This window comes from Vulpes vulpes, chromosome 2 (genome assembly GCF_048418805.1).
Source record: "Vulpes vulpes isolate BD-2025 chromosome 2, VulVul3, whole genome shotgun sequence".
In the NCBI taxonomy this organism is placed as follows: domain Eukaryota; kingdom Metazoa; phylum Chordata; class Mammalia; order Carnivora; family Canidae; genus Vulpes; species Vulpes vulpes.
This window is the reverse complement of record NC_132781.1, coordinates 139,399,535-139,427,376: the sequence shown is the minus strand read 5'-3', so window position 1 is coordinate 139,427,376 and position 27,842 is coordinate 139,399,535. Positions and strand designations below refer to the sequence as shown.

Below are 27,842 nucleotides of genomic sequence, written 5' to 3'. Positions count from 1 at the left end.
TAAAAGATAAGTAAATCAAGGTTGTCAAAACTTAACACGAAGGCCAGATTCTAGGCACGAATGAAGCAGCTCGAAAATAACTAACATATACCATTTCCAGGATGCTTTAAAGAATTTAAGGATCTTCCCAGTACATCCAACGCTGAATCTGACACATCACTAGCAGCAACAATTTCACACAGTACTATGTGCCAGGCAATTTTTTATGTATTAACATATTGTTCTTACAACTTGAATTAGAATTAAGAATAGCTCTATGTATCTATACTGCAAAGCCAGCTCTCATATTGATAAAGAGATACCATCAAAATGAGATGTAAGAATGTTCAGATACGAAATCAGAGTGCCAGCTGAGGCATGCATTTTATTCCCATCACACTGTGAGCTAACTTTGAAAAGCACGGAGTACCTTACTTCCTCACCACTGCACATCCAGCGTTATGCCCAGTGCTTGGTACAAAGTAGGCATTCGTGCAGTACTTCCCAAAAGAAAGCATAGTAGGGGAGAAAGGACTTGTTTTCAAGTTAGGTTATGATTCACCCAGATGAACTGAGTTAACAACAGTGATTTTTCTTTTTCTTTTTTTTTCTGAATGCTGTAGTTATACAGAGAGGAAATGTTCTGTAAATTGATCAACCCATAACTTTAATGGACCAAAAATAAAAACATTTCACCAAATTAATTCTACATAGTAACTTGATACAAATTGATCCAATAATGAAGTTAAATCAAGGGAAACCCACAAGCCCTAGTTCTAATTAGCACTCAAAGTAATCCAGAAGCTGTGCTGTCACATTTTTAAAAAAGCATTTTCTTTTTCTGCTTCGTGGAAATCTTATGAAGATGTTTTAATGAAATTAAACTGCTATTATGTTAATGTAATAGCTAGAGATACTAACTTGTATAAACGCATCTATCTAGCTACCAGATTTCATAAACTCTACATTTTTATTATCTAAATTTCCACGCCAGCACCTGTTTTGCCAAATAAAGCATAAAAACAACCATCTCTTCGATTTCAAATTGCTTCTGAAGGGGAAAGGTTCATTTACTTTAAAGTAAAATAGAGAGACATCAAAAGTTTCTCATGGAAACACCAGATCAGTAAACCCTTGCACCTTTTAAACACCGACCAGCATAAACTGGCCACTTTCTTCCAATGAGGTCAGCACCACGGTGCCTCACAAACTCTCAGAAATGATTTGGGGGAAAAAAAAAAGCAGCAGCAGCAGCAGCATGACAGTTTCTTGAGCAAGGCAGAGCCCCAATGCCAATTACCTGACGCAGCGAGACAACTTTTGAGAGTGGCATCGAAATGCAGTAGCTGGAAGGGTTCGAACAGAAAAGTCAATACTGCAGCCCTCAAGGGGTTCCTGGGGCTCCGCCGGTCCCCTTCCTGTCGGAATGGAAGCCCGACGGTGGCAGTCTGCACCCCCCTCGCTGGGGTGCCCGGCGGCCGTCGCTGGGCCGGAGAAAACGGGAACGCACAGGGTAAGCCGGACAGCCCCGCGAACATGAGTCAAATGTGGTGTATTCTGGAGCTCAAATACCAACTAAGCCGTCAAGAGGGGAGAAACAAACCAAAAAACCTAAGCCTACTTATGATAGCTAGCTCTCGAAAGCTCACTGCCACAGCACAGTGAGAGCTGCAAACGCCATACGCGGTACCATTCACATCAGATGAAAACACACCCGCGATGTGAAAACAGACGCGGGCAGAAAGAACAGCTCCGCAGCTGCTTCTCTCTGCAGACGTGGGGAAGGGGCGGGTCCGAAGCAGACCTGGGATTTTCCCGGAACGACTGAATCCAGGGGCACGGGGGCCAACCTTATTCTACGGGAAGGGGACCCCCCCCCCCCCCCGGAGCAGGCCCGGGAGGCGGCCCGTGGGGACCCAGGAAGGCGCGCGTCTGGAGCGGAGCGGAGCGGCGGCGGGGAGGCGGGGAGGCGGGGAGCCCGGGAGCCCGCCGGGGGCGCGCCGGAAGGAGCTCGGGAGTCTCTGGGAGCGCCCACGAAGAGGGGCGGCGCGCGCGAGGGAGCGCCAGGGCCAGGCCGCACTTACAGGTTGATGGTGCGTTCCAGGGTGAGGGGCTTGGTCTGCTGGATGTACTTGTTGCCGAACTGGTTGACCCCCCGGGGCCAGCCGGTTTGCGAGCGATTGGGCGGCACCACAGACATGCTGGCGAGCTCGAGTACTGGCGGCGAGAAGAAGCGGGGCGGGCAGGGAGACTTTCCCTGCGCCGGCAGCGGTTATTTGCGTCCCCCTCAGCAGACGCCACCCGCCATTAACAGGAGAGCGCAAGAGGAGGCGAAGGCACGCCGGAAGTGCATCCGGAGCCTCTGGCGGCAGGAAGTGGAGAGGCGGTGGCCTGCTTGGCTAAGCGCCCCTGGGCCAATCGCTGATGAGATGGCCGCAATATCTGGAGCTCCCATTGGTAAGTCACGAATGGGTTCCACCTCCTCTTACTTTTATAATTCCTATTGGGCGGCGCTGGGGAACACGGGAAAGGGGCATTCTGGGGATTGTAGTCAGCTTAGGGAAGTAGCTGCTTCATCAGTGTGGCGTGGGTCTGTAGCTTAAGAGGGGATGAATGGGAAGCGGCCAGCTGAGCCCAGCCCGGGCCGGGCGGGGAAAAAGGGAAAGAAGGAGGTGATAGCGGAGTTTTCGGACGCTGTCACGGAAGAAACCTTGAAAAAGCAGGTGTCCGAGGCCTGGAGCCGCCGGACGCCGTTCCGTCACGGTAACTGGGCGCTGTGGAGGGGGAGCTGCCGCCCGGGGTCGGGCTCGAGCCCTGCCATCGAGCCGAACCCCGGGCGGCAGGGCCGCGAGGCAGGAGGCGCTGGGAGACGGTGTGACTGCGGCCACCTCTCGCTCTCCTGCTGCTCTCCACCATTCCAAGTTCGGTTTGGGTTTAGAAATCTGAGAAGACCAGGAAACGTAGGCCCGAGAGTTTTGGGAAGCAGAGGGCACGCCAAGTTCGTAGTTCCTCCGAGGGCAGTGATCGGTTATCCCAAAATAGTGTAGCCAGGGCATTTGTGGTGAGCTGCCAGACAGCTGGCACGCGAGCTTACTCGTCTTTACACGCCTGTGGGCCGGCCACGCGACCCATGGAAGTGAACTTCCATGGTGTTGAGCAGGGGAAGGAACCCACCTTGAACGATTCCGGCCTCGGCTTCAGATACCACTTTAGAGGATGAGAATTCTGCTTCGTGCATCGTGCTTTCCCTCCTAGAGTTTGCCATGATTTTTGTTTCAGTCGTGAAGTGCTTTGGAGGGGGGTGAGTCCTGGGTGCCTGGATGCACGTAGAAAGGGAGAGCCTAGTGTCTAAAGGCCAAGCTCTGTACACGCAGGGACCTGTCGATACCCTCAGCTGTAGGACGGAAACAGTGATGACATGTCTACCAAAGGGTTGCCGAGGAGATGAAGTGACATCAAGGGTGTAAAGCACCACTGTGTTTGGCACGGGGTGGGTGGTGGTGGTGACTATTAATATTAGAGGGTACCTAATCTAGAGTATCAGAGGCATAGGGAAAATGTTGAGACAGAAATCAAGGCATCAGAGAGTTAGCTAGAACTGATTAAATATATATATATATATAGTAACTGCCTCTAACTGTAACCTGGGGAAAGAAAAGGCAGGGTCAAAGAAAACTTGCCAGCCAGTATTGCTATTCTCTCTCTCTCTCTTTTTTTTTTTTTTTTTTTTTTTTTTTGCAAGGTGGGTCTGCAGAGGGAGAGGAGAGGGAGAACCTTAAGCAGGCTCTATCTCACAACCCTGAGATCATGACCTGAGCCAAAATCAAGAGCTGGATGCCTAACCTACCCAGGCACCCTTCTATTCTCATTTTTAACTTGCTTGTTTAAGTTTGGGGAAAATGAATAAAGAATCTAAGATATATTTAGTTCAATAGCTAATTGTCAAGCTAAAGAACTCATAAAAGTGGGGCACCTGGGTGGTGCAGTGGTTGAGCATCTACCTTCAGCTCAGGTCATGATTCCGGGGTCCTGGAGTCGAGTCCCACATCAGGCTCCCCACAGGAAACCTGCTTCTCCCTCTATATCTCTCTGTGTGTGTGTCTCATGAATAAATAAATAAAATTTTAAAAAAATAAAAATTTAAAATATTAAAAACTCATAAAAGAGCAGGAACCTTAATTTAGTGATATCACCAGTACTCCTAAGGACCAGTATTTTAAGTACAATATATTTAAAAAGTAGTCTTGAATGGGTAAAGAAAAAAGGGAAGAGCTTATACTTCTTCCCCCTAATCTTTAAGTACTAGGTTTCTGAAAATTCATGACCATTCCCTTTTGTATTCTCTCTGCTCTGCTAATCACATCAAAAATATAAAAGGAGAAAAAGCCATAAGTAATGTTTTCCTTCCAACAGAGGCCATTGTCATGGACATGGATCCCTTTCTTCACTGTGTGATCCCCAACTTCATCCAAAGCCAAAACTTTCTGGAAGGGCTTCAGAAGGAACTTTTGAACTTGGACTTCCATGAAAAGTATAACGATTTATATAAGTTCCAGCAGGTATTTATGTCCCTTTCTCATTTACCCTTCCACTTCAGAAATTCATTATCTACAAAATCATTCACTACCTTTAGATTTGAGGTTTTAAATCGAGTTTGCTTTGGAGGGTCCTTGCCTTGACATTGTGAAAAGCACTCATTCATTCCACATGAGCTTACTGAGTATTTGAGTGGTTTTTTGTTTTGTTTTGTTTTTGGGTTTGTTTGTTTGTTCGTTTTTAGCTTACTGAGTGTTAATGATGTGTTAGGTGTATTGCATGGGAGCCTCTGACAGTTCCTGCACTGTAAGACTTCAAAATCTAAAAATAAGAGAGGTGCTAGTGATGATGACAGATAGTTAATAAATACAGTAAGCCAGTGAGTTAAGTACATTATTGAAAAAAAAAAGGGGGGGGGGTTAAGTACATTTTGGGAATTAGTATGCTGAAGAGAGTTGTATGTTGGAAAATAATACCCATTTAAATTTTTGAGTTCACGTCTTTATTTTAGGTGGCTTGATGTATTGCAGTATGCTGTGCCATTGCAGTACGCCCATGGAGAGTTAGATCTATTCTTTTTTTGGTGGACTATTTAATTTGGCAGGAAAGACCACATCAAAATCAAGGCTGGTATTTCTACTCTTGAAAGACAGGGCTCAGTCCAGGTATAAAAATATAGGTCATTGGTTTCCCCAGCTTGAGGGGAATATCTTTTTAGTGCATGATGTACATCACTCTTGGAAATCCTTTATAAAATCTCAAAGATATCAGCTCTTAAAAATCACAGAATAAAGTAAAAATGAAAAAGATGAAGAATTATTTTGTTTTCTTTGCATTTAACCCTTTGAATTCTCTTTATTTAGGATAAGAGAGTAAATAACAGGATTTCCCTCTCCTACTTCTATTCTTTTGCACTAGAGCTGATTGTATCCCCCGGTCTATCTTTGGGCCTTATACATATCATTGAATTAGCCAATTTAAATACACACACCATACAACTCTTAATAATGCAGGAAACCTGATGAAAATGAAGCTGTTATCTTAGTAAAGTTACATAGGTTAATTAAAAGCCACAATTGTCCACCTTTGTAATTATATCAACTTCAATAACACTAATAACAACAATAACACTAGGTCTCTTTGTTGGTTTATGGACATATGTATCTCTGATTACTAAAACTGAGAAGTCAAACTGGTTTTTGCCTAATGCAATTTGGTAGATGAAAATACTTCTGTGATGTCAGTGAGTGGCAAAATAATAAAAAGGACCCTGGGTAATGAGAAGGGGAAAAAAATATTAGTTTAGATCACATGGGTGTTTGGCAAAACTCTTCTCTGCTGTAAATAGTTTTTACTACACTCACTTTGGGACTGAACTTCATCCTAAAACAGTAAATGTAAAACCTATTTTCAGTCTCCTGTCCCTTCAGACTTTGCTTGTGCTATGAATTGCCTTAATAATTAAGTGTATGACGTCTTACAACCCTCCTAAGCAAGTGTGTCACTAGGAGTTGCCTGATATTCTTTATATCTTAAAGCAAGTATTATTGAGTGCTTGCTTTGTGCCATGCTAAGTGCTTTTATAGTGATTAATTCATTAAGTCCTCAACAGTCATATGAAGGAGGTACATTACTATTCCTGTTTTACAGATGAAGGGAATACATCTGTTTTTTTTCTTCTCTTCTGGTTCACCCCTGTGACATACAAAAGAAAGCTGTTCCTAAGGAAAAAATGCTTTTGACCTAACTTTGCCTTTCACCTCATTCCTCTGCTCCTCTTGGCAGTAAAGTTCCATATAAGTTATGTGTATTTTCTCAAATACTTTCCCCATTCTTGGTTAAGCCCACTTTTCATCAGGCTTTTACCTATAACTCCACTGAAACTACATTTTCAAGGTCACTCACAACTTTCATATTAATGAATCCAGGGGTGGGTTTTCAGTACTCATTTTACTTGACCTCCCAGCAGCACTTGAGCTACTATGTTACTTCTTTCTCCTGGATACATTTTCTTTACTTTCAGAGAGCCATGTTCTCTTGGTCTTCCTTCTGCCTCTCTAGCAAGCTCTTGGTTTCCTTTGGTAGGTCTTCGTTTTGTACCTGACTTTTTTTTTTTGGTTTTAGATTTTATTTATTTATTACGAAGAGAGAGCAGGGGAAGGAATAGAAGGAGAAGGCGACTCCCCGCTGAGCAGGGAGCTCAACATGGAGCTTGATCCCAGGATCCTGAGAACATGACCTGAGCTGAAGGCAGAGGCTTAACTGACTTAGCCACTCAGGCCCCCTGTACCTGACTTCTTAATGATAGAGTACTTTAGGGCTTCGCCCTTGGGCCACTTCCAGGCCGATTTCCAGGGAATCCCATGGCTTTGCCTCTACTCTTGGATATGTGTTAAGTGGCTCACACTTAGGTCCAAAACTAAACTCCTGATCTTCTCCTCCTAAATCAGCTCTACCTGCAGTTTTCCCCATCCCAGTATCGATCTTTCTAGATGGCTCCAGCTAAAAACCTTCAGGTCCTCTCTCACCTCATACCAGTTCATCAGGAAATTCTGCAGGCTCTATCTTCAAAACATATTCAGAAAAACCCACTTCTTTCCACTTCTACTACCAACAGCTAACACCCAGTCTAAGGCATCTTTGCCTCTCATGAGTATTATTCTGTGAGGTGTTAACTAGTCTTCCTTCTTTCACTCTGCCCACCTACACAATCACGGCCATTGTGTTCTTTTAAAACAACAATGGACCCTAGAGAATTGAAAACATGTTCACATAAAAACAGGTACACAAATTGTCATAGCAGCATCATGCATAATATCTAAAAAGTGGAAAGAACCCAAATGTCCGTCACCGGATGAACAGACAGATGAGTGGTCTTTCCACACGATGGAATACTACTCAGCCAGGAACAGGAATGGCATGTAATGCTGCTGCAACATGGAGGAGCCTTGGGAATGTGCTGAGCGAAGCTAGATGTGCAAGGCCATGTGCCATAGGATTCTGCTTATATGTAATGTCCCAACTAGGCAAATCCATATAGAGAAGCAGAAAGTAGATTAATGGTTGCCAAGACCCTGGGGGAGAAGAGTATGTAGGACTAATTGCCTAATGGATATAATGTTTCTTTTGGGGGTGGGGATGATAAATGTCCTGGAACCAGTAGTGGTGGTCGCACAACATCGTAAATATACTAAAATCCATTAAATTACATACTCAGTTAAAATGGTAAATTTTATATTATGTGAGTTTTATCTCAATTTTTAAAAATGTACATGGGATCCTGTTACTCCCTTGCTCAAAACCTCTAATGGTTCCTCATTTCTTTGACAGAAGGAAGTACTTAGAAGAGCTCCCAGGCATCCTATTGCCTCTTTGGCTTCATCTCCTGCTCTTCCCCACATTCCCTCTGCTCCAGCCACACAGTCTCCTTGGATTTCTTGACTAGGCCAGGCATGCTTCACACTCAGGACTTTGAATCTTCTTCTTCTTCCTTTTTTTTTTTTTTTTTTTTAAGATTTATTTATCCATTTTTATTTTTTTTTAAAGTTTCTTTTTTTTAATTTTTATTTACTTATGATAGTCACAGAGAGATAGAGAGAGAGGCAGAGACACAGGCAGAGGGAGAAGCAGGCTCCATGCACCAGGAGCCCGATGTGGGACTCGATCCCGGGTCTCCAGGATCGCGCCCTGGGCCAAAGGCAGGCGCCAAACCGCTGCGCCACCCAGGGATCCCTATTTATCCATTTTTAGAGAGAGAGAGAGAGTACAATGGGGAGGGGCAGAGGAAGAAAGAGTCCCAAGCAGATGCCACACTGAGCAGGGTGCCCGATATAGGGCTTGATCTCATGACCCTGAGATCACAACCTGAGCCGAAATCATGAGTCAGACATGTAACCAACTGAGCCCTCCAGGCATCCTGGAACCTCAAATCAATTCTCTTTGCCTAGATATTCCCTTGGCATGTTTCCCAACATCCTTCAAGGATTTGTTCCACTCAGCGAAACCTAGCCTGGCCACTGTGTTTGTACTCACAAGCCCCTTTCCACTTCTGCACGCCTAGTAACCTCATACCCTGCTGGTTTTCCCTATGCATTTGTCACCTTCTTTCATACTAACCATTAGCTTTTTATGTTTATTGTCTGTCTCCATCAAAAAGAATATAAGCTCTACTGTCAATAACTCTTTAAGTATTTGTTGAATGAATAAGGCACAGAGGGGTTAAGTAACCCACCTGAGTCACAGAGCTGCCATTAGAGGGGCCATGCATCACACACAGGCAACTTGGCTTCAGAGTTCAGGCTCTTCACCACGATGCTAATACTGTGAGGGTACTCACTGAACTGCTTTCCTCTGTGTGTCTAATAGATAAAGGAAATGCTTTTTTTTTTTTCCTTTTTTCCTTTTTTATGATCAAGTCTGATGATTTGAAGAAGAGACGAGAGCCTCACATCTGTGCTTTAAGGTAAACAACTGATCATATTTGTCAGGTGCGGAAGATGTTATGTCATATAACATTATGTTATTATCCCATTTCATAGAGGAGGAAACAGACTGAGATATTAAGTAACTTCTTCAGGCCTTCCTAGATGAAGACAGAGGGAGCTAAGATGCAAACTCAAGTCAGTCTGAGTCCAACTTCTCAGTTTTCAACCTTGTTAGTAATCAAGGAAACACTGCTGGAACCATTTTTCACATATTAGGTTGGAAAATATTCAAAACCCCCAGTGTTAACAGAGTATAGATCCCTTTATACACTGCTGCAGTTTTTCTTAGATGATGGTTTTAAAAACTGTATCAAAACTTAAAATTGTGCTTATCTTTTTGTAGTGTTATTCAACTTAAAAGAATTTATCCTATAAAAAAAAAAAAATTTATCCTGAGAAAATAATCAAGGATATGCTCAAAAATCCCATAATAAGTTCTTGTGTTATAATGTTTAAAATAATGAAAAAAAAATTTTAAGATTAATTTAGAAAGAGCATTCACGAGTTAGAGGAGGGGCAGAGGAAGAGAGAATCTTAAGCAGACTCCCACAGAGTACAGAGTACAGAGCTTGTACAGAGCTCTGAGTACAGAGCTTGTTGCAGACCTCAGTCCCACAACCCTGAGACCATGACCTGAGCCAAAATCAAGAGTCGGATACACAATCCACTGAACCCCCTGTGCACCCCAAAACAGTGAAAAATTGTGTACAAATAATATGACTGTGCATTGAGATTTATATAGATGATGATACAAGCATGAGCAGAAAACTGCAGCTGTTAAATACAATATGTGTGAACTTTTACACATGAGGACGAGAAAGTTAAACCTGATTTCACTAATTCTAAGATACGTTTTCTTTTTTTTTATATGTCAGCACTGCTAAGATCCAGTGTCTCACAAATTACTGTTGTGTCCCAGTTTAACTGGCAACACTTTTAAGTAATATGTAAAATAATACTTCTTACAGGGGACGCATGTTAGACTTGATGCAGTACACTTGTCAAGAGAAAAGATGGCAAAACAGCACACACAGTGTGAATGATTTTTCAAAAAGGGATCTGTTTGGCTATCTAAGTACAAAGGAAAAGACAGAAGAATGGAATGTTTAAATCTGGCTAGTAGGATTTCAGATTTTTTTTAAACAGTTTCTTTTTACTTATAGAGTGTTTTTCCCCACTTAGTTTTGCTACAGTAGCATGTGTTACTTTGTAATAACTTTTTTTGTTATGCAGAAATCATTTTTTCTCATTCTCTTTTTTCCTCTGGGACATTTTTGTATATAATGGCAACCTGCACAGATTGTTATTTCTTCCAGATTCTGAAGTATTGCTCATGCATTAACTGTAACTCATAATATTTCATATTTACTTAGACCTTTTGTTGTTGTTGTTCCAAAGAAAGGCAATCACACTTTAAAATATCCCCTTAGTTCAGCATGACTCTGGTAAGCATTTCCTGTAGGACTGAGGTTCCATTCTGTATCCACAGGATAACAGCCAGATGATGTGAGATATGAGATTCCATAGTCTATAGAAAGGTGATCTTTATACTTACCAGTTGGGTTCTGTGATTTTTCTGATAAATTCAATTAATAAATGAGAATAATGATAAAATAACCCTGTCCTTATGACACTCTCAGAGAGAAACTATCGAAAGAGCTTTTTATGGAATACATTTGAGGAAACCAATACTACCAGTAAAAGAAGGAGTTAAGGCTTTGATAATAATTGCTTAAAGTGTCAAGATTTTGCAGAAATGTTTGCCACCCACAACCCAAGCCTCCTTCAGCACTTTGCTAGTTCATTCAATATAACTTGCAACTTTGTTTTTGAAGTTACATGGCACTTCTGGTTAGACCAGCCTAGCACAGTGCTTTATAGAATTTTTTGGATTGGCAATGCATAGTGTAGATTAAAATTTTAGGAGATCAGCCTGAAGACATGATATTTAATTATGAACAGCATAGTTACATTTTATGGGAATTTGAGTTATGTACATTTGGAGGAAGATGATCCAAAAACTACTGTCTGTGCAAAATGTGAACTGATATTAGTCCTTTCAAAATGTTTTCAATTCTTCAAGAGTAGCATAATTTCAAATTTGATTGGCTTAGTTATAAATTGTGTTAAAGAGATTTCTATAGAGAGCCACATTAGCTGTTGAATGGGAATGTTCAGCATCTCTTATTGGTATCCTTCTAGCATCAGAACTTCTATGAGAGTTTTTCCAGATCCTACACAGTTAGCATAATATTCACCATTATTACAGTTTAAAGTTTTTAATCTGCAACAGTGTCACCCAAGTGGTCACTAACCAGTGGAATAGTATTAGTGCTGGAAAATATGTCTAAAAATCAGTAACCTCAGAAAGGAACATCAGTGTGATAAATTATGAGAGAGGGCAAAGCACTGCTGTGATAGGGCATAATATGAACTTAAGAGGAAGAAAGTAAAATGAAACAGCAGAACAAAAATCTGTTACAGTAGAGAGATTTGTATTTTTTTCTTTTTATTTCGGTTCCAAGTCCTTAAGGGGCTACTGCAGCCTCTAGGAAAAAGTAGCTGTGACTGAGATCCAAACACTATGGCTAACAAGTTACCCTTGTTGACATTTCTAGGAAAGTTCTGTTTGAGGATTTCCGGACCTGGCTTGCTGACATTTCCCAGATTGACCTGGAATCAACTATTGACATGTCCTGTGCTAAATACGAATTCTCCGGTAAGAAAGATAAAGCCCTTGATGTCTGGAGGACTCACAGGCTTTTAACTAAACAGTGGCAGCAAAATAGCATTGGCGTGCCAGGATCCTAGACTTGCACATGTCCCCTCACAGCAGTAGGAGCTTCTTAAGAAGGAAAATTTGACCCGGCTCAAACACCGAAACATCCATCTTATTGGAAGGGATAAAGCGGTGGTTCTCTTTGGTGGAAATATGATGGAGGCCGTTGACCAAATTTTCAGAAAAATGCTGATAATGCACACACATGCCAACTTCGGGTACAGTGTCAAGAAAATCAGAGGTAGTATTGTAAACTACTCTTAGGCTTCCTAGGGAGCAAATATCACTTGGAGCCTCTTTTTCTTTTCTTTCTGTTGTTATTGTTTTTGAAGGTAATAATGGACTACATTCTTAAGGAAAAAACTTGGAACAGCATAGAAGGATCCATTGTAAACCTTGACAGGCCCCAGCACCTTCTCTTTGTCTCCATTTCTCTTCAGAGGTATCCTTTGTCACCAGTTCCCTTTTGTGAGCATAGAAATGTCTTTTTGAAAACGTGTTTGCTTTTTCACCTGGAAGAAAAAGTGTTTTGGTTTGTTTTACTAAGTGAAATTTTGACTTGAGTTTACTCTCATACAGAATAAAGTATAATGGGGAAGTATAAATTGGTAACAACTTTTTGAGGATAGCTGAGTGATACGCAGGACGAGTCCTAACATACATGCTTTTTAAAAACTTTTTCCTTTTTAATTGAAATAATTTCAAACCTACAGAAAAGTGGCAAGCTTCACACAATTAATTTTTCCTGTTTTACTTGAGAGTAAGTTGCTGTACTGCTCCATAATTCCCATGAACTTCAATAATTCCTACAACAGGGACGTTCTCCTAGATGATGGCAATAAACCATCAAAACTAGGAAATTAAGGGGCGCCCAGGTGGTTCAGTCAGTTAAGTGTCTGCTCTTGCCTCAGGTCATGATCCTGGGGTCCTGGGATCAAGCCCCACATTGGGCTCCCTGCTCTGCAGGGAGCCTTGCTTCTCCCTTTCCCTCTGCCTGACACTCCCTCTGCTTGTGCTCTCTCTCTCTCACACACATCCTCTCTCTCAAATAAATAAAGCCTTTTTAAAAAAAAATCAGGAAATTAAGATCAATACATTATTCCCATCTAATCCATAGGCTCCATTCAATTTCAGTTATTTGGTACTTCTTGGCAAAAGGATCCCATCCAGGATTACACAGTACACGTAGCTGTCATGCCTGGTTTGGTCTCTCTCAATCTAGAACAGTTCATCAGTTTTGCCTGGACTTTCATGTTTTTAAGGTTTGCAGATGTCTCATTTGGTAAATCTTCCCTCAATTAGGTTTGTCTGATGCTTCCTCGTGATTAGATTCAAGCCTTGCATTTTTGGTAGGAATGTTACAAAATTAATTATGCTTTTTTGTTTTAACTACATCAAGTGGTACATGGTTTCTACGTGTATTGGTCTAGTCATACTAACTTTGATTACTTAAGGTGGTAGCTGATGTCACATTTCCCACTGTAAACTTAATTCTTTTTCTCTCTGTAAGTTAATAAGAATTTTGTGGGGAGATACTCAAAGATTATGTAAATATCCCATTTCTCCTCCAACTTTAAGTTGCTTCTTTTAGCATCCTCTGCCATTTCTTGCTAAATTATTATTTATGCAGTTGCCAAATGGTAATTTTTTTAATAATAAAATCATTTCCTTTACACTTATTAGTTATCATTCTGCTGTAAAGGAAACCTTCCCCTCTTTCCATTTGTTTATTCATATATTTGTCAGTGTAAATTTAAGGGTTACTATTTATATAATGGGCTATAATCAGTTGCTGTATTATAGTGATGCTCACTGTCCTTGATTTAATCAATGGGAGCCCCTTTAAACTGATTTCCATGTCCTGTTGATGTGTCCCCATCATTCTTATATATCTTATTTCCTAGCAAAACAAGATTTTTCAGGCTTGTCTTATATTTCCCCTGCTCTAGACTCAGAGTCTGCCATTCTTCCAAAGAACCTTGGTTGCTTTTAGTGATAAATGCTGCTTAAAAATCAGGATCTGGACTCTAGGTGTTTTTGCTATTAGGTCATCACTGCTCCCAGGCCTTTCAGTGGAAAAGAGGCGGCAAACACAGATGCATGTACATTCACATGTGAATTTATGTGTTTATCTAGAAGATCTAGAAATATGTAGATATCTGACTATATAAATATCTACATACATAGGAAACTCAATTCACATTGATTCCTACAGTTCCAGTTCAACACCATAGGGTTAATCCCACATTTCTCCATTTCTGTATTTGTAATTTCCTTCCTCAGCAATGAGAACCATGGTTTCCATTATTTTCAGTGTATTTCTTTATCAAAACAATCCCTCCGTGTGTGAACAATCACAGTTCACTGTAGCATACTTTCCCTCTCCTGCCCTGCACGGATGCCTACCTTGCTTAGTCCCACCTGACCCTTTTAGAAGTTTTAGCTCAGGAAATTAACAGGAACCAGTACCAAAAGATCTATGTACAGTGATGTTCATTTGATGATTGAAGTATTTTTCTTAATAGGTGAGAAATGGAAACAAGTAGAAGGGTTTTTTAAAAAAGATTTATTTATTTGAGAGATCGAGAGAATGTGAGTAGAAGGGAGGGTCAGAGGGAGAGGGAGAAGCAGGCTCCCCGCTGAGCAGGAAGCCCAATGTGGGGCTCGATCCCAGGACCCTGAGATCATGACCTGAGTCAAAGGCAGATGCCTAACTGAGTGAGCCACCCAGGTGCCTAGGTAGAAGATAATTAAAGGGGAAAGAAGATAATTCATAATCTGTATAGTAGAATAACTATACAGCCATTAAAAAATCAATGACAGATGTGTATAGTGATAGAGATGGACACTTGCCAGGTAATAAAACATCCACCAAAGAATCATTGTAGGACACCCATTTTTTCTTTAAAGCAAATGTGTATAGGAAAAATACTGGAAGAATATATGAAAACAATACTGTTAATGATTATCCCTGGGATCTGTCCGTATATTTGCTCTTCTAAAGTGCTTTTAGAGTTTTCCATGTGCCCTGTTTTATGTCTCTGATTATAAAACAGGAATGATACATTGTCATTTCAGAGCTGGAGGAGCTCACAGTACAGATGAACATCAGATTGACCAGTATTAAATCGCAGGATCAGATTAGAGTGGCTGCTCCTTGTGGTCACAGGGACGTTAAAGTATGTGTTGCACTATTGCAGATGCCCTCCTCTGCCATGATGACGAGCTGGAAGGGCGCCGGATAGCCTTCATTCTGTACCTGGTTCCTCCCTGGGACAGGAGCTTGGGGGGCACCCTGGACCTGTATGACGTTGATGGTAAGACAGGCACATGCTCATAAGCACTAGTAGCCACTTCAGAGCTCTTATACACAATGCATGTACTCCTCCAAGGAGCTGGAAGCCATTCAATCGGGTGACAGTCTTGGGGGAGTGGACACCAGCCCTGACAGCCACCTCTCTACATTGTACTTGGAGTCATTACTCCTGAGGGGGAGTCTGTTGACATGAGGACTAGTCATTCCCTACTCCTGAGTAATGACCGTGGAAAGTGCAGCGCCTGGAAAGCTACTTGGAGCCATTGGTCTGCCGGGGCCAGTCCATCTGACAGGAAGTCAGGGTTGTTTCCTGATGACCAATACCAGATGTTGATTTTAGAAAACTTTCCAAACTAATTGTCCCCCTCCTCAATAACAGACAGATGCCATAGTAAGAACAGTGGTCACCTAGTGGAACTAGCAGGCATGACTTAAACAGATGGAAGGGGGTGGCATTTTGGGATCTGCAGGGTACGTGAAATTCCCCTCAGAAATCTGAAAACTGTCAAAGTGAAACAAGGCAGCCTGAAAGTTTTCAATGGTAACGAAGTCACATTTGTGGTTGTGTTCTCTCCTGGTGCAGAACACTTTCAGCCAAAGCAAATTGTCAAGTCTCTCATCCCTTCATGGAACACATTGGTTTTCTTTGAAGTGTCTCCAGTATCCTTTCACCAGGTAAAGATTATAATCCACAAATATATAGCGTACTAGGAATCATGCCTCTTAGTCCTCTGTTAACAAAATGTGACAGCTTCCTGTTGGACTTCCATGGCCAGGTGGTACCCACATCCAGCATGACAGATCTGGAAGTTGGCACGCCCTGGCCAGTCATCCTCCCACTTAGCTGGTACGTTCATCTGCTGCTCGCCTTGTCCTTTCAGGTGTCTGAAGTCCTATCTGAAGAAAAGTCACGTTTGTCTATAAGTGGCTGGTTTCATGGTCCTTCACTGACCCGACCTCCCAACTACTTTGAACCTCTCATACCTCGGAGCCCTCACATCCCACAAGATGTAAGGATAAACGCCTGTTCTTATCTTAGAAGCTTTACTGTATGGTTTGTTTTCCTGATAATGAAACTGGACTTTGAGTTTCCTCTTTCACTTCTCTTAGGTAAACTTTTGATAGTGTTTCTCAGGCAGTTTTCCAGCACTTTTAAGTGTAACAAGGAGAAGATAATAAAGTGAGGTTTTGCATATATTTTACTAGCATGAAGTGATGTAAGAACAAAGGCAGTAGGAATTGTTAATTCACATTTTGCATCTGCTGCTTCTTTGTAAGCATGAAATTTTGTATGATTGGATCAACCCTACTTATCTGGACATGGATTACCAAGTTCAAATTCAAGAAGAGTTTGAAGAAAGGTCTGAAATTCTCCTCAAGGAGTTCCTTAAGGTAAGCCAGCACATCCTGTCCAGTCTATCTTGGGGACGTAAGTAGCAGGCCCTAACAAAATCTCATTGTTAAAACAACTTGTGCTTTTGTCTTTCTTGCTGCTTGGATGGGTGAATAGACATCACTAAAGGAGTTTTTGGTTAGTTCCTGGTTAGAATGTTTATATCATCCTTTTCTTCCAGTAAAATATACAAGCGATGCTAGTAGCTAACGTTGGTATTGGTTGTATGCTTAGTGGGTTAAGAGTCCCTAGTGTGGGGATGCCTGGGTGGCTCAGCGGTTGAGCGTCTGCATTCGGTCCAGGGCATGATCCTGGAGTCCTGGGATCGAGTCCCACATTGGGCTTCCTGCATGGAGCCTGCTTCTCCCTCTGCCTATGTCTCTGCCTCCCTCTGCGTGTATCTTTCATGAATAAATAAATAAATAAAATCTTTAAAAAAAAAATAAGAGTCCCTAGTGTGTTACCTAGTTATCTGGAATCTCAGTGCTACACACACACACACACACAAACACAAACTTCTATGCTTGAGAGGGAGCTGTAGGTAGCTTCCTTCCTATTCATTTGGCAAATATGGTTTCCTATTTAGAAAGTAAATAGAAGTTTACTATTGCTTTTAGTAAAAAATAGATTATTAACTGATCATCACGTATTAATGAATGTTTGACAATGACGAGACAGCGTGTTTCAGCAGAGAGGGAAGTATATCAGGAGTCAGAAGACTTTATATTCATGTCCTGGCTCTGTGGTTTTACTAGCCTGAGCAAGTCACTGAATTTCCCAGAGCTTTAAGTTCATCATCAGTGAAACTGGGATGAGAGCTGCCTTGCTCATATTGAAGAGTTGTTGTGAGAGCCAAATAAGATGGGGTGTGGTGCTTCACAGTTGACCCTGGGTCCCATGGAAGCATAAACCCAAGAGCTTTCCTCCATGAGAAAAAGATTGAGACAGACTCATACTGTCTCTCACTCTCTCTGTCTCTCTGTCTCTCTCGGAACTTTAAAGCTGACATTAGCATATCAAGGAATTGAGAAGTCTTATAGTAAATAAACTTGTTTGATCGTATTTTATTTAGTCTTACCTAAACCAGGCTTTGGGATCCTCTTTCCTCCTTTACAGCTGATAGGGCTACTGTTTTGAGAACACTCCTTGGGAAGCTATGTTAAACATATACATAGAAAGCAGATTTCAATAGATTAATCAGCTTCTTGCTTTACACTTGGCTTTTTCTATTTAGAAAGTTGGTTACATAAGGGTGAGGCCTACAGAGACTCTCAGTGTGATGACGTTGACTATTAGGCAGTTTAACTGTTTTTCCTCACATCTTATGAATTGAAGAGACTGTATTATGATCTTTGTTTTATAAATACAGTAGTCTGAGAGGTTTAGCAATTTGACATGAGCTGTACAACCACTAGTGGAAATAGCCCAAATTGACACTGGAGTGTCTTGGCATGCTGATGATTATCAGTCTTTGTTCTGGCTGCACTGTATCAGGCCTGGGGGATCTTAGGCAAAGGGGATGAGTGTCTACTGGCCTTTTTAGGAATCAGCCAGCAGGATTCTGCAGTACAGTCCTGCCTGTAAGACCAGTGTGGGATCCTAGGGAGACTTGCAAACTGCTTCTTTCTTTGCTCATTTTCCAGCCTGAGAAATTTGCGGAGGTCTGTGAGGCTTTGGAGAAAGGAGATGTGAAATGGAGCAGCCGAGGTCCCCCTAACAAAAGGTAGCATCCAGACATTTGCTTTTGCATTCAGCACCTGCCTATTTGTCTTGCAATAATAGGACATCAGCCCTGGTGATGTTTCATTCCCAGGGACATCCAGTAGCACACCTTGACAGAGCCTACTTGTGCTTGAGTTGGCTGTGTAAGGACTTAGGGAGTGGGGTACAAAACTGGTGATCAGCTTTTACCCCATGAATAATTGTACATCTGTGCCTTTGATAAACAACCTGGCATCACTGCTTTCCAGGTTTTATGAGAAAGCTGAGGAGACCAAGCTCCCCGACATTCTGAAGAACTGCATGGAATTATTTCGCTCCGAGGCTCTGTTCTTGCTGCTGTCCAACTTCACAGGCCTCAAACTTCACTTCTTGGCCCCTTCAGAAGAAGATGAGATGGAGAACCAAAAAGAGGGAGAAGGAGCCTCTGCCAGTGATAACAATGAAGAAGGGACAAGCCACAGCTCCCCTGGGCCAGAGAGCAAGCAGACAGCCTTCCGCAGCCGCAGCCAGCAGAGCCAGGAACAGACAGATCTGGAGTCAGAGGAAAACGAAGCAAAGAAAGGTAAGCCATGGTTATGATTCATCCTTAGTGACCATTAAGCATTCACCATTCAACCACTGATTCATCCAGCAAACATTTCTTGAGCATCTGTGATCTGCTAGGCCTGCTTCCGGAGCTGGAGAGCTGAACAAAGTCTTCGCTCTCCCAGAGCTTATATTCTAGAGGGAGAGGACAGAGATTAAACGTGTCCACAAACCACAATGAAACCATAATGAGAGGCATTTGCAGAAAATTTGAATAGGGTTGTGTGCTGAGAAACAACCCAAGTGGCCTCTGAGGTGACCGGGCAATTAGAAAAGCCTGTCTCAGGAGCAGTTGTCCAAGCTCAGATCAGAATAACAGGAAGAATCTGTGGGAAGAACATTCTAGTTTGGAGGAGCAGCCATACATTTTATTAGGTTAACAATATATCAACACTGGACAGAAACAGGACTGACTTTGCCCCCAAACTACTCTAAAACACAAGAATATCAAAGAAAGGAAAGTGAATGGCTTATTTCTGCCAAGGATCAATAATAGCCTAAGAAAAACTTGCTTGAATTTGGGCAGATAGGTAGAAGGAAACTATTAAAAGTAGATGAAGTCTAGGGGCACCTGGCTGGCTCAGGTGGAAGAACATTTGACTCTTGATCTCGGGGATGAGTTCGAGCCCCACATGGGGTGTGGAGATTAGTAAAAAAATAAATAAATAGCCTTAAAAAAAAAATACAGGAAGTCTTTCCTTCTCTACAAACAAGATCAAAAAGAGAAAAAGATAGGAAATTTAAGAGGTTAGACTTCTGTGGAAATTTTGGCACCAGTAACTGAGCAGCTACCAATTCAGTGTACACAGTTTGGCACCTATTAAATCAGACAAGAACATCTGGTGCCTGATTCCTCTCCTCAGTTTTACTCGGCCTGCTTACATTCTGATTTGTTGAGAAGGACCCTATTGCAGTCAGAAGAGCAAAGACAAGAGAGATAGGTACCCACGGAAACAAAGCCAGCAGCGAGATACAGAATCCACAGCAGCGTAACACAATTCTGTGGCCTCCCAAACTGACTGACCTGTCGCTTTGGTCACCGTGTATACTTAGAACAACCAGAGCCAGGTGGCTTTTTCTGTGCCAGTCAATACACAGGAGAGCCTTTCTTTAAGAAAAAGGTTGACTTTCCTTGAGAATCGATATTGGCATCTATACCTAGACCCTAAAAGAAATCAGGTGAAGATCAATGGGGCCTTGTGGGCTTCTTAAAAAAGTATTTGTTAACTTCTCTTCCTTTTTGGTTTCATTTTCATGGGAACCTGGAACTTGGAAAATATCTATACAGGCAGCCAAAAGATGCTTTGTTCTATTACTGAGCATCTACTGGTTGCAAGTCACTGGGCCAAAGCAGGTGGCAATACAGAGGCAAATGTGAAAAGTAACTGTTTGTAAAGTTTATCATCTTAAAGAAAAAAATGGTGACAAGGCCAGAACTTTTATAACTTTAGAGGTTTTATAACTTTAGGATGTTAAATGTAGCCTGCATGGTACCCGGAAAGAAAATAGCTATAAAATAATACATAGGAGAAAATGAGAAAGGAACTTAAACATTTTCAATAGCAAGAAACCAACTAAACACCAAAGACTATAATACAGGAAATGAGGGACAAAAAAGCTGTAAGGCTTTTAGAAAGCAAAGAGCAAAATGACAGATTTAAATTCCTCTTTACTAGTAGTTACCTTAAGTGTAAATGACAATCAAAAGACAGAGATTGACTGAATAGACAGCAACACAGAACTCAAACTATCTGCTGTCTGCAAGAGACTCACTTGTGATCCGGAGACACAAATAGATTGAAAATAAAAAGATGGAAAAAGATGTTCCATGCAAATAGTAACCAGAAGAGAGCGGGAGTGGCTCTACTTATATCAAACAAAATAAACTGTGTTTTTATTTATTTATTTTTAAGTAGGCTCCACGCCCAGCATTGGGGCTCAAACTCATGACCCTGAGATCAAGAGTTGCAGTTTACCAACTGAGCCAGCCAGGCACCCAAACAAAATAGACTTTAAATCAAAAAGATTAGGGTGCCTGGGTGACTCGTGGTGGACTGTCTGCCTTTAGCTGCGGGCATGATCCCGGGGTCCTGGAAGTGAGTCCCACATCGGGCTCCCTGCATGGAGCCTGCTTCTCCCTCTGCCTGTGTCTCTGCCCCTCTCTCTCTGTGTCTCTCATGAATAAATAAATAAAATATTTTTTTAAAAAAAAGAAAGATTAGAAGAGACAAAGAAGTACATTCTATATTTTTAAAAGTTCAGTACAGCAGGAAGATACAATGATTACAGATGTTTCTGTACCTAATAACATTCTGAAAATGATATGAAGCAAAAACTGACAGAATTGGAGGGAGAAATGAGACAGTTGTCCAGTAGTGGCTAGAGATGTCAGTGCCCAAGAGGACTGAACACAATAAACCAGCTAGATGTAACAGGTTTAACACAGAACATTCTGGGACGCTTGGGTGGCTCAGTGGTTAAGCGCCTGCCTTTGGCCCGGGGTGTGGTCCCGGGGTCCTGGGATCGAGTTCCACATCGGGCTCCCTGCATGGAGCCTGCTTCTCCCTCTGCCTGTGTCTCTGCCTCTCTCTCTGTGTCTCTCATGAATAAATAAATAAGATCTTTAAAAAAAAAAAAGAAAAAAAGACTTCTGATCTGTGAAGACAGAATGTCTTAAAAAAAAAAAAAACACAGAACATTCTACCTCACAACAATGGCACATACCTTCTTCTCCAGTGAACATAGAACATTTTCCAGGACAGACCATAATTTAGGCCACAGATTACGTCTCGGTAGATTTTAAAAGATAGATACTGGGGTGGGTGGCTGGCTCAGTGGAGTGTGACTCTTGGTCTTGGGTTGTGAGTTCGAGCCCCACGTTGGGTGGAAAGATTACTTAATATCTTTAGAAAAGTGAAAACTTAAAAAAATAAAGATATCATAGATAGTACCCTCTCTGACTACAACAGGATGAAGTTAAAAAGAAGCAGATTATCAAGCCCAGAAAAGACATGAGGAACCTAACTGAAGTGCATCTTCTGAGTGAAAGAAGCCAGTCTGAAAAGGCTATTTATTGTATAATTCCAACTCTATGACCTTCTGGAAAAGGAGAACTAAAGAGAGTGAAATCAGTGGTTGGAAGGGATTAGGACAAAGGGAGGGATGAAATAGGTGGAGCAAAAAAAAAAAAAAAGAAAGAAATAGGTGGAGCACAGGGCGTTTTTATGGCACTCAAACCAATTCTGTAAGATACCATAATGATGGATGCTTAACATTATGCATTTATCATGACCCATGGAATGTATAGCACAAGGAGTAAACCCTAATGTAAACTATGGACTTTAGTCAAAAATGACATATCAGCATTGGTTTGTCAATAGTAACAAGTGAATCACACTAAGACAAGGTGTTAATAATAGGAGACATGGCAGGCAGCTGGGGAATCCATTTAAACTTATTTATTCATGTTATAGTTTTTTATTTTGGCAACTAAATGTGTATTCCATCTAAAATTTCTTAGAAAGAAAGAGAGTGTCAAGATTTTCCCCTCAAATAGTACACGACACATTTCTGACAATCACTGTAAGACTAGTTTGGTGGAGCAATAGCTCAGGTTTATGGGAATGGCTTCCCTTTAGTACTGCATCATTCCTATTTACTGTTCCATCACAATCTAGCAGTTGCATCAAAGTTTGTTTATTTTTTTTAAGTAGGCTCCACACTCAGCATGGAACGTAACAGGGGGCTTGAACTCACAGCCCTGAAATCAAGAGTCAGATGCTCAACCAACTGAGCCACTCAGGCGCTCCTGTATCAAAATTATTTTAAGTTTTTTCTGGCTTTCTGTTATTTTTTCTTAGACTCGAGTGTTCCCACATGCCAGGGGGAGCTGAGACGTTGGAAGACCGGTCACTACACTTTGATCCATGACAACAGCAAGACTGAATTTGCCCTGGACTTACTTCTCTACTGTGGCTGTGAAGGTAAGAGGCAGAAAGGACCACAGTGAACTGTTCCCTTAAGAAGGGAGTCTCCTGGTGGCTCTCTCCAGCTGAACCAGTTTAGAAGTAATGTGCCTTGGCCAGGATCTCAGATCACAGAAGCTCCCTGTTGGAGGGGATCTTGGGGGGTCGTGAACTTCAGGCTCCCAACCCAGAGGATTTTATTTTTGACTCAGGTATGGGGGATGGGGACCAAACCATAATTTCCCACCAACTAACCCCCCCGATCTACATCTTTTATGTATTGTCCTTCCAGGTGCATTTTACATTTAATTCTTCATTTTCAATTCTTACTCAATGTTGATTGAATGGTAAATTCAAGCTTATAGTTCATAGAATCAGTTACTAGTACTGAGCTCACAGATTCCCCAGCTTTAAGCAACGTGGGATCAGCGATGTAAGAAGATGATGGAGAGCTTTCTGAATGCTGTTTGTTTTCCCTTTGTAAGGCTGGGAGCCAGAATTTGGTGGTTTTACTTCCTACATTGCCAAAGGTGAAGATGAAGAGGTAAGTTGCTTCTGACAGCAAACTATCTTTTTTAGTTCTTTCTTTTTTTTTTTTTTTTAAGATTTTATTTATTTAGTCATGAGAGACACAGAGAGGCAGAGACACAGGCAGAGGGAGAAGCAGGCTTCCCATGGGGAGCCCAATGCAGGACTCGATCCCAGACCCTGGGATCACACCCTGAGCCAAAGACAGACACTCAGCTGCTGAGCCACCCAGGCATCCCTCCTTTTTAGTTCTTGAGGAAGCTTTCATTCTTCAGAGACCCAGTTTTTGTGACCTTCTGCCAGTGTCTTCAGCTGATAAATCCATGATGATCTCCCTGCAGTGGTTCTAATTTCTAATAGTGTGTATTCAGCAAACAGGTGAACAGAACAATACATTATATTGAATATACATTATATTAAATTCAATGAAAGGATAGAAGGTAAAGGTGAAAATTTTTAAGGACTAAAAAAAAAAAAAAAGAAAAAAAAGGAGAGAAAATGTAACCTCAACTCCATGGCCAACTAACTCAACAAAGCAGGAGAGAATATCCAATGGAAAAAGGACAATCTCTTCAACAAATGGTTTTGGGAAAATTGGACAGAATGAAACTGCAGCATTTTCTTAGACCATACACAGAAATAGACTCAAAATGGATGAAAGACCTAAATGTGAGACAGGAATCCATCAAAATCCTAGAGGAGAGCAGAGGCAGCAATCTCTGTGACCTCAGCTACAGCAACTTCTTGCTAGACATGTCTCCAAAGGCAAGGGAAACAAAGGCAAAAATGAACTATTGGGGCTTCTTCAAGATAAAAAGCTTTTGTACAGCAAAGGAAATGGTCGACAAAACCAAGATAGCTGACAGAATGGGAGATGTTTGCAAATGTCTTATCAGATAAAGGGCTAGTATCCAAAATCTGTAAAGAACTTATCAAACTCAACACCCAAAGAACAAATAATCTAATCAAGAAATAAGCAGAAGAGGGACACCTAGGTGGCTCAGTGGTTGAGCGTCTTGCCTTTGGCTCAGGATGTGATCCTGTGGTCCTGGGATAAAGTCCCACAGCGGGCTCCCTGTGAGAAGCTTGCTTCTCCCTCTGCCTGTGTCTCTGCCTCTCTCTGTGTATCCCTTATGAATAAATAAATATTTAAAAAAATAAGCAGAAGACATGAACAGACATTTCTCCAAAGAAGACATACAAATGGCCAACAGACACAGAACAAAATGCTTAGCATCACTTGGCATCATGGAAATACAGATAAAAACCACAATGAAAGACTACCTCACACCTGTCAGAATGGCTAAAATTAACAATTCAGGAAACAACAGGCGTTGGTGAGGATGCGGAGAAAAGGGAACCCTCTTACACTGTTGGGAAAGCAAGCTGGTGCAGCCATTCTGGAAAACAGTGTGGAGCTTCCTCAAAAAGTTGAAAATAGAGCTATCCTACAACCCAGAAATTGCCCTACTAGGTATTTACCCCAAAGATACAGATGTAGTGATCTGAAGGGGCATCTGCACCCCAATGTTTATAGCAGCAGTGTCTATAATAGAAGCCCAGATTCACTGATAGATGAATGAATAAAGAAGATGTGGAATATATATACAAAGAAATATTACTCAGCCATCAATATATGAAGTCTTGCCATTTGCAACAACATGGATGAAACTAGAGGGTATTATACTAAGCGAAATAAGTCAGAGAAAGTTATATGATTTCACCCATATGTGGAATTTATGAAACAAAACAGGAGCATAGAAGAAAGGAGGAAAAAATCAAACAGTGAAATCAGACAAGGAGACAAACCATAAGAGACTTTTAATCATAGGAAGCAAACAGGATAGCTGGAGGGGTGAGGGGTGGAGGGATGGGGTAACTGGGTGGTAGGCATTAAGGAGGGCACATGAGGTGATGAGCACTAGGTATTACATAAGACTGGTGAATCACTGACCTCTACCTCAGAAACTAATAATACATTATATGTTAATAGATTGAATTTAAATTTATATATCGATCGATCAATCGATCTATCTATCTATATATATCTTTCCAGGAGCACCTGGCTGGTTCAGTTGGAAGAGTAGGCAACTCTTGGTCTTGGGGTCATGAGTTCAAGCCCCCTGTTGGGAATAGAGATTACTAAAAATAAACTTAAAAAAAAGTACCCAGCAAGGAATAAAGATGCCAAAGGATGATCAGTAAGCATTTATTCTACTCTACTGAGAAATTGCATGTAAGCTAATAATTACATGGTGCATTCCCATGAAATCTTTCAATATAGTAAGAAATAAATGCATTAGGTAAAATATTTCTGGGTATGTACTGGAATGGGACTCACGAAAATGCCTTGACAGCCAGAGGCTCCTCCTAGTAAAGGATCTTTTTAAAGATCCTCTACTGCCAGTCTGAGTACATGATGTGAAAACCATCTGTTTCATGGTGAATCATTGAAGAAAAGAGTTGAGAATAAGTTCTGTGTTCTGATGTGTCATTATATTTACTTATTTCAGCTGCTAACAGTGAATCCAGAAAACAACTCTTTGGCATTGGTCTACAGAGACAGAGAGACTCTGAAATTTGTCAAGCATATTAACCACCGAAGCCTCGAACAAAAGAAAGCTTTCCCAAATAGAACCGGTTTCTGGGACTTTTCATTTGTCTATTATGAATGACAGGGCTGGGCAAAACTAAAAGAAAGAGACCCCTCCTCGGTACTGGGAAGTACACAAGAGCCACAAGGTGACCCGTGTGATGGTGTCCTTAGAATCTGTGTGTGGTAGGACTCCTCATCACTGTCCTCAATCTAGACCTTGGTACTTCTCTCTTGATTTAAAAAAAAAAAAAAAAAAAAGGCTTTTTTTCTTTTCTTTTCTTTTTTTTTTTTTTTTTTATGTTCACTTTTTTGTTTTCCATATGGGCTTCCTTAGTGATTTTTTAAAAGTTTTTGTGTGTGGTAAAATATACATGACATAAAGTATACCATTTTAAGCAACTTTAAATGTACACTTCAGTGACATTGAATACACTCATGTGGTTGTGCACCTGTCATCACCATCCACCTCCAGAACGTTTCCATCTTCCTGGACTGGAGCTCTGTCCCCATTAAAGACTAACTCCCCACCCCCAGCCCCTGGAAGCCCTCAGCCCTATTCCACTTTCTGGCGCTCTCTGTTCATAGAAGTGGAACAATACAATATTTGTCCTTCTGCAACTGGCTTATTTCACGTAGCATAAAGACTTCAAGGTTCATCCATGTTTCTGGTGATTTTTTTTTTTTAATACTCAAGGCCCTTTCCTAATCACTGGTTTAGAATATTACAGAAAGTTCTAGTCTGTTCTTGCTGGGTTCATTACACTTCCTCCCACTGCCTATGGCTTTGTTTCACCTACTCTCCTAGGACAGTGTAGACTTATGATTTTGGTATTCCTGTCTTGGTAAATGTCTGGCCCAAACCACATCTCTTCCCACCCCCCAACCCCCAGAGACTTCTGGTTGGTAGAGGAGAGGGCTGCTTGTGCCCCATGTAGTGGTTCCCAGGGCCACTCCTTTTCCATCCTGGAGTTGGGGCTCATATAATATAACTGTATGATTCCGGCCTCACGATGTGTCTTTCCTTCTAAACACTCTCGGGTCAGCTATAAAATTAGTTGCCTTTTTTTTCTGTAAGAGGACAGATGCTAAAGGCCACATCAGAATGCCAAGAGCCTGTCCATTTTGTTACATCCTTTTTCCCCTAGACTGTGGTAGGGATTACATGCTAGGTTCTACCTGTATATGTGGGTGTGCCCGGTGGGCATAGGGGGCGCTGCATCTTTACCTGAAAGATGCTATTCTCATTCCATTCTTGTATTCTTGTTTCCTCTCTCTTTTTTACATTTATAACCAGCTGTTACCATAGCTTTTATTTGGGGTTTTATTAATTAATAGGAAAAACACTGGGCTTTTGTCTTTGTTAATCCTGTAATATTTGAGTACTGACTCTCTTCCCAAGTCGGCATTTAAATGAGACAATAAGGGCAGCCCTGGTGGCTCAGCGGTTTAGCACTGCCTTCAGCCCAGGGTGTGATCCTGGACACCCGGGATCGAGTCCCACATCAGGCTCCCTGCATGGAGCCTGCTTCTCCTTCTGCCTCTGTCTCTCTCTCTCTCTCTCTCTCTCTCTCTCTCATCTTCTTTCTGTGTCTCTCATGAATAAAGAAGTCTATAAATAAATAAATAAATAATAAATAAATAAATAAATAAGACTAAGTTTTGCTTTCTTTTAGGTTTCAATTTTTTTAAAAGTGTTTATTTATTCGTGAGAGACAGAGAGAGGCAGAGACATAGGCAGAGGGAGAAGCAGGCTCCCTGCGGGGGAGCCTAATGTGGGACTTGATCCCAGTACCCCAGGATCTGACCTGAGCCAAAGGCAGACGCTCAACCACTGAGCCACCCAGGTGCCCTCAAATTTTTTAAAATTTTGCACCCCAGTCAGTAAAAAAATGTTTTAGCATTTATACACATTATATGGATATCTGTCTAGAAACTTTACACAGGCATTAATTTTCAATA

General features: G+C 41.5%; 1 protein-coding gene across 3 annotated transcripts; it reads left to right on the top strand.

The window, feature by feature from the left end:
* Positions 1-1,964: 1,964 nt before the first annotated feature.
* Positions 1,965-26,539, top strand: OGFOD1 (2-oxoglutarate and iron dependent oxygenase domain containing 1). 3 transcript variants are annotated; one of them, XM_026011775.2, is made up of 13 exons: positions 1,965-2,436; positions 4,393-4,538; positions 8,931-8,977; positions 11,618-11,718; positions 14,979-15,095; positions 15,678-15,769; positions 15,976-16,104; positions 16,373-16,486; positions 18,131-18,210; positions 18,458-18,771; positions 22,655-22,777; positions 23,245-23,303; positions 25,801-26,539. In XM_026011775.2, exons 1-13 carry the CDS (start codon positions 2,070-2,072, stop codon positions 25,960-25,962), a joined length of 1,851 nt encoding a protein of 616 aa, XP_025867560.2. In that variant the 5' UTR covers positions 1,965-2,069; the 3' UTR covers positions 25,963-26,539. The 3 variants fall into 3 exon arrangements, 2 of the variants coding, with proteins under 2 accessions (XP_025867560.2, XP_025867559.2); XR_012000052.1 differs by having other exon boundaries at positions 1,999-2,436; positions 23,052-23,303; XM_026011774.2 differs by lacking the exon at positions 1,965-2,436 and adding an exon at positions 2,504-2,742.
* Positions 26,540-27,842: the final 1,303 nt, after the last annotated feature.

What these genes read in the sequence shown, in the direction of transcription:
- OGFOD1 (XM_026011775.2), top strand. Translation starts at nt 2,070, where the DNA reads ATGGTGCGTTCCAGGGTGAGGGGCTTGGTCTGCTGGATGTACTTGTTG. An exon ending in AATATCTGGAGCTCCCATTG is followed by an intron (nt 2,437 to 4,392) that starts GTAAGTCACGAA and finishes TCCTTCCAACAG; the next exon opens with AGGCCATTGTCATGGACATG. An exon ending in TCTCTACTGTGGCTGTGAAG is followed by an intron (nt 22,778 to 23,244) that starts GTAAGAGGCAGA and finishes TCCCTTTGTAAG; the next exon opens with GCTGGGAGCCAGAATTTGGT.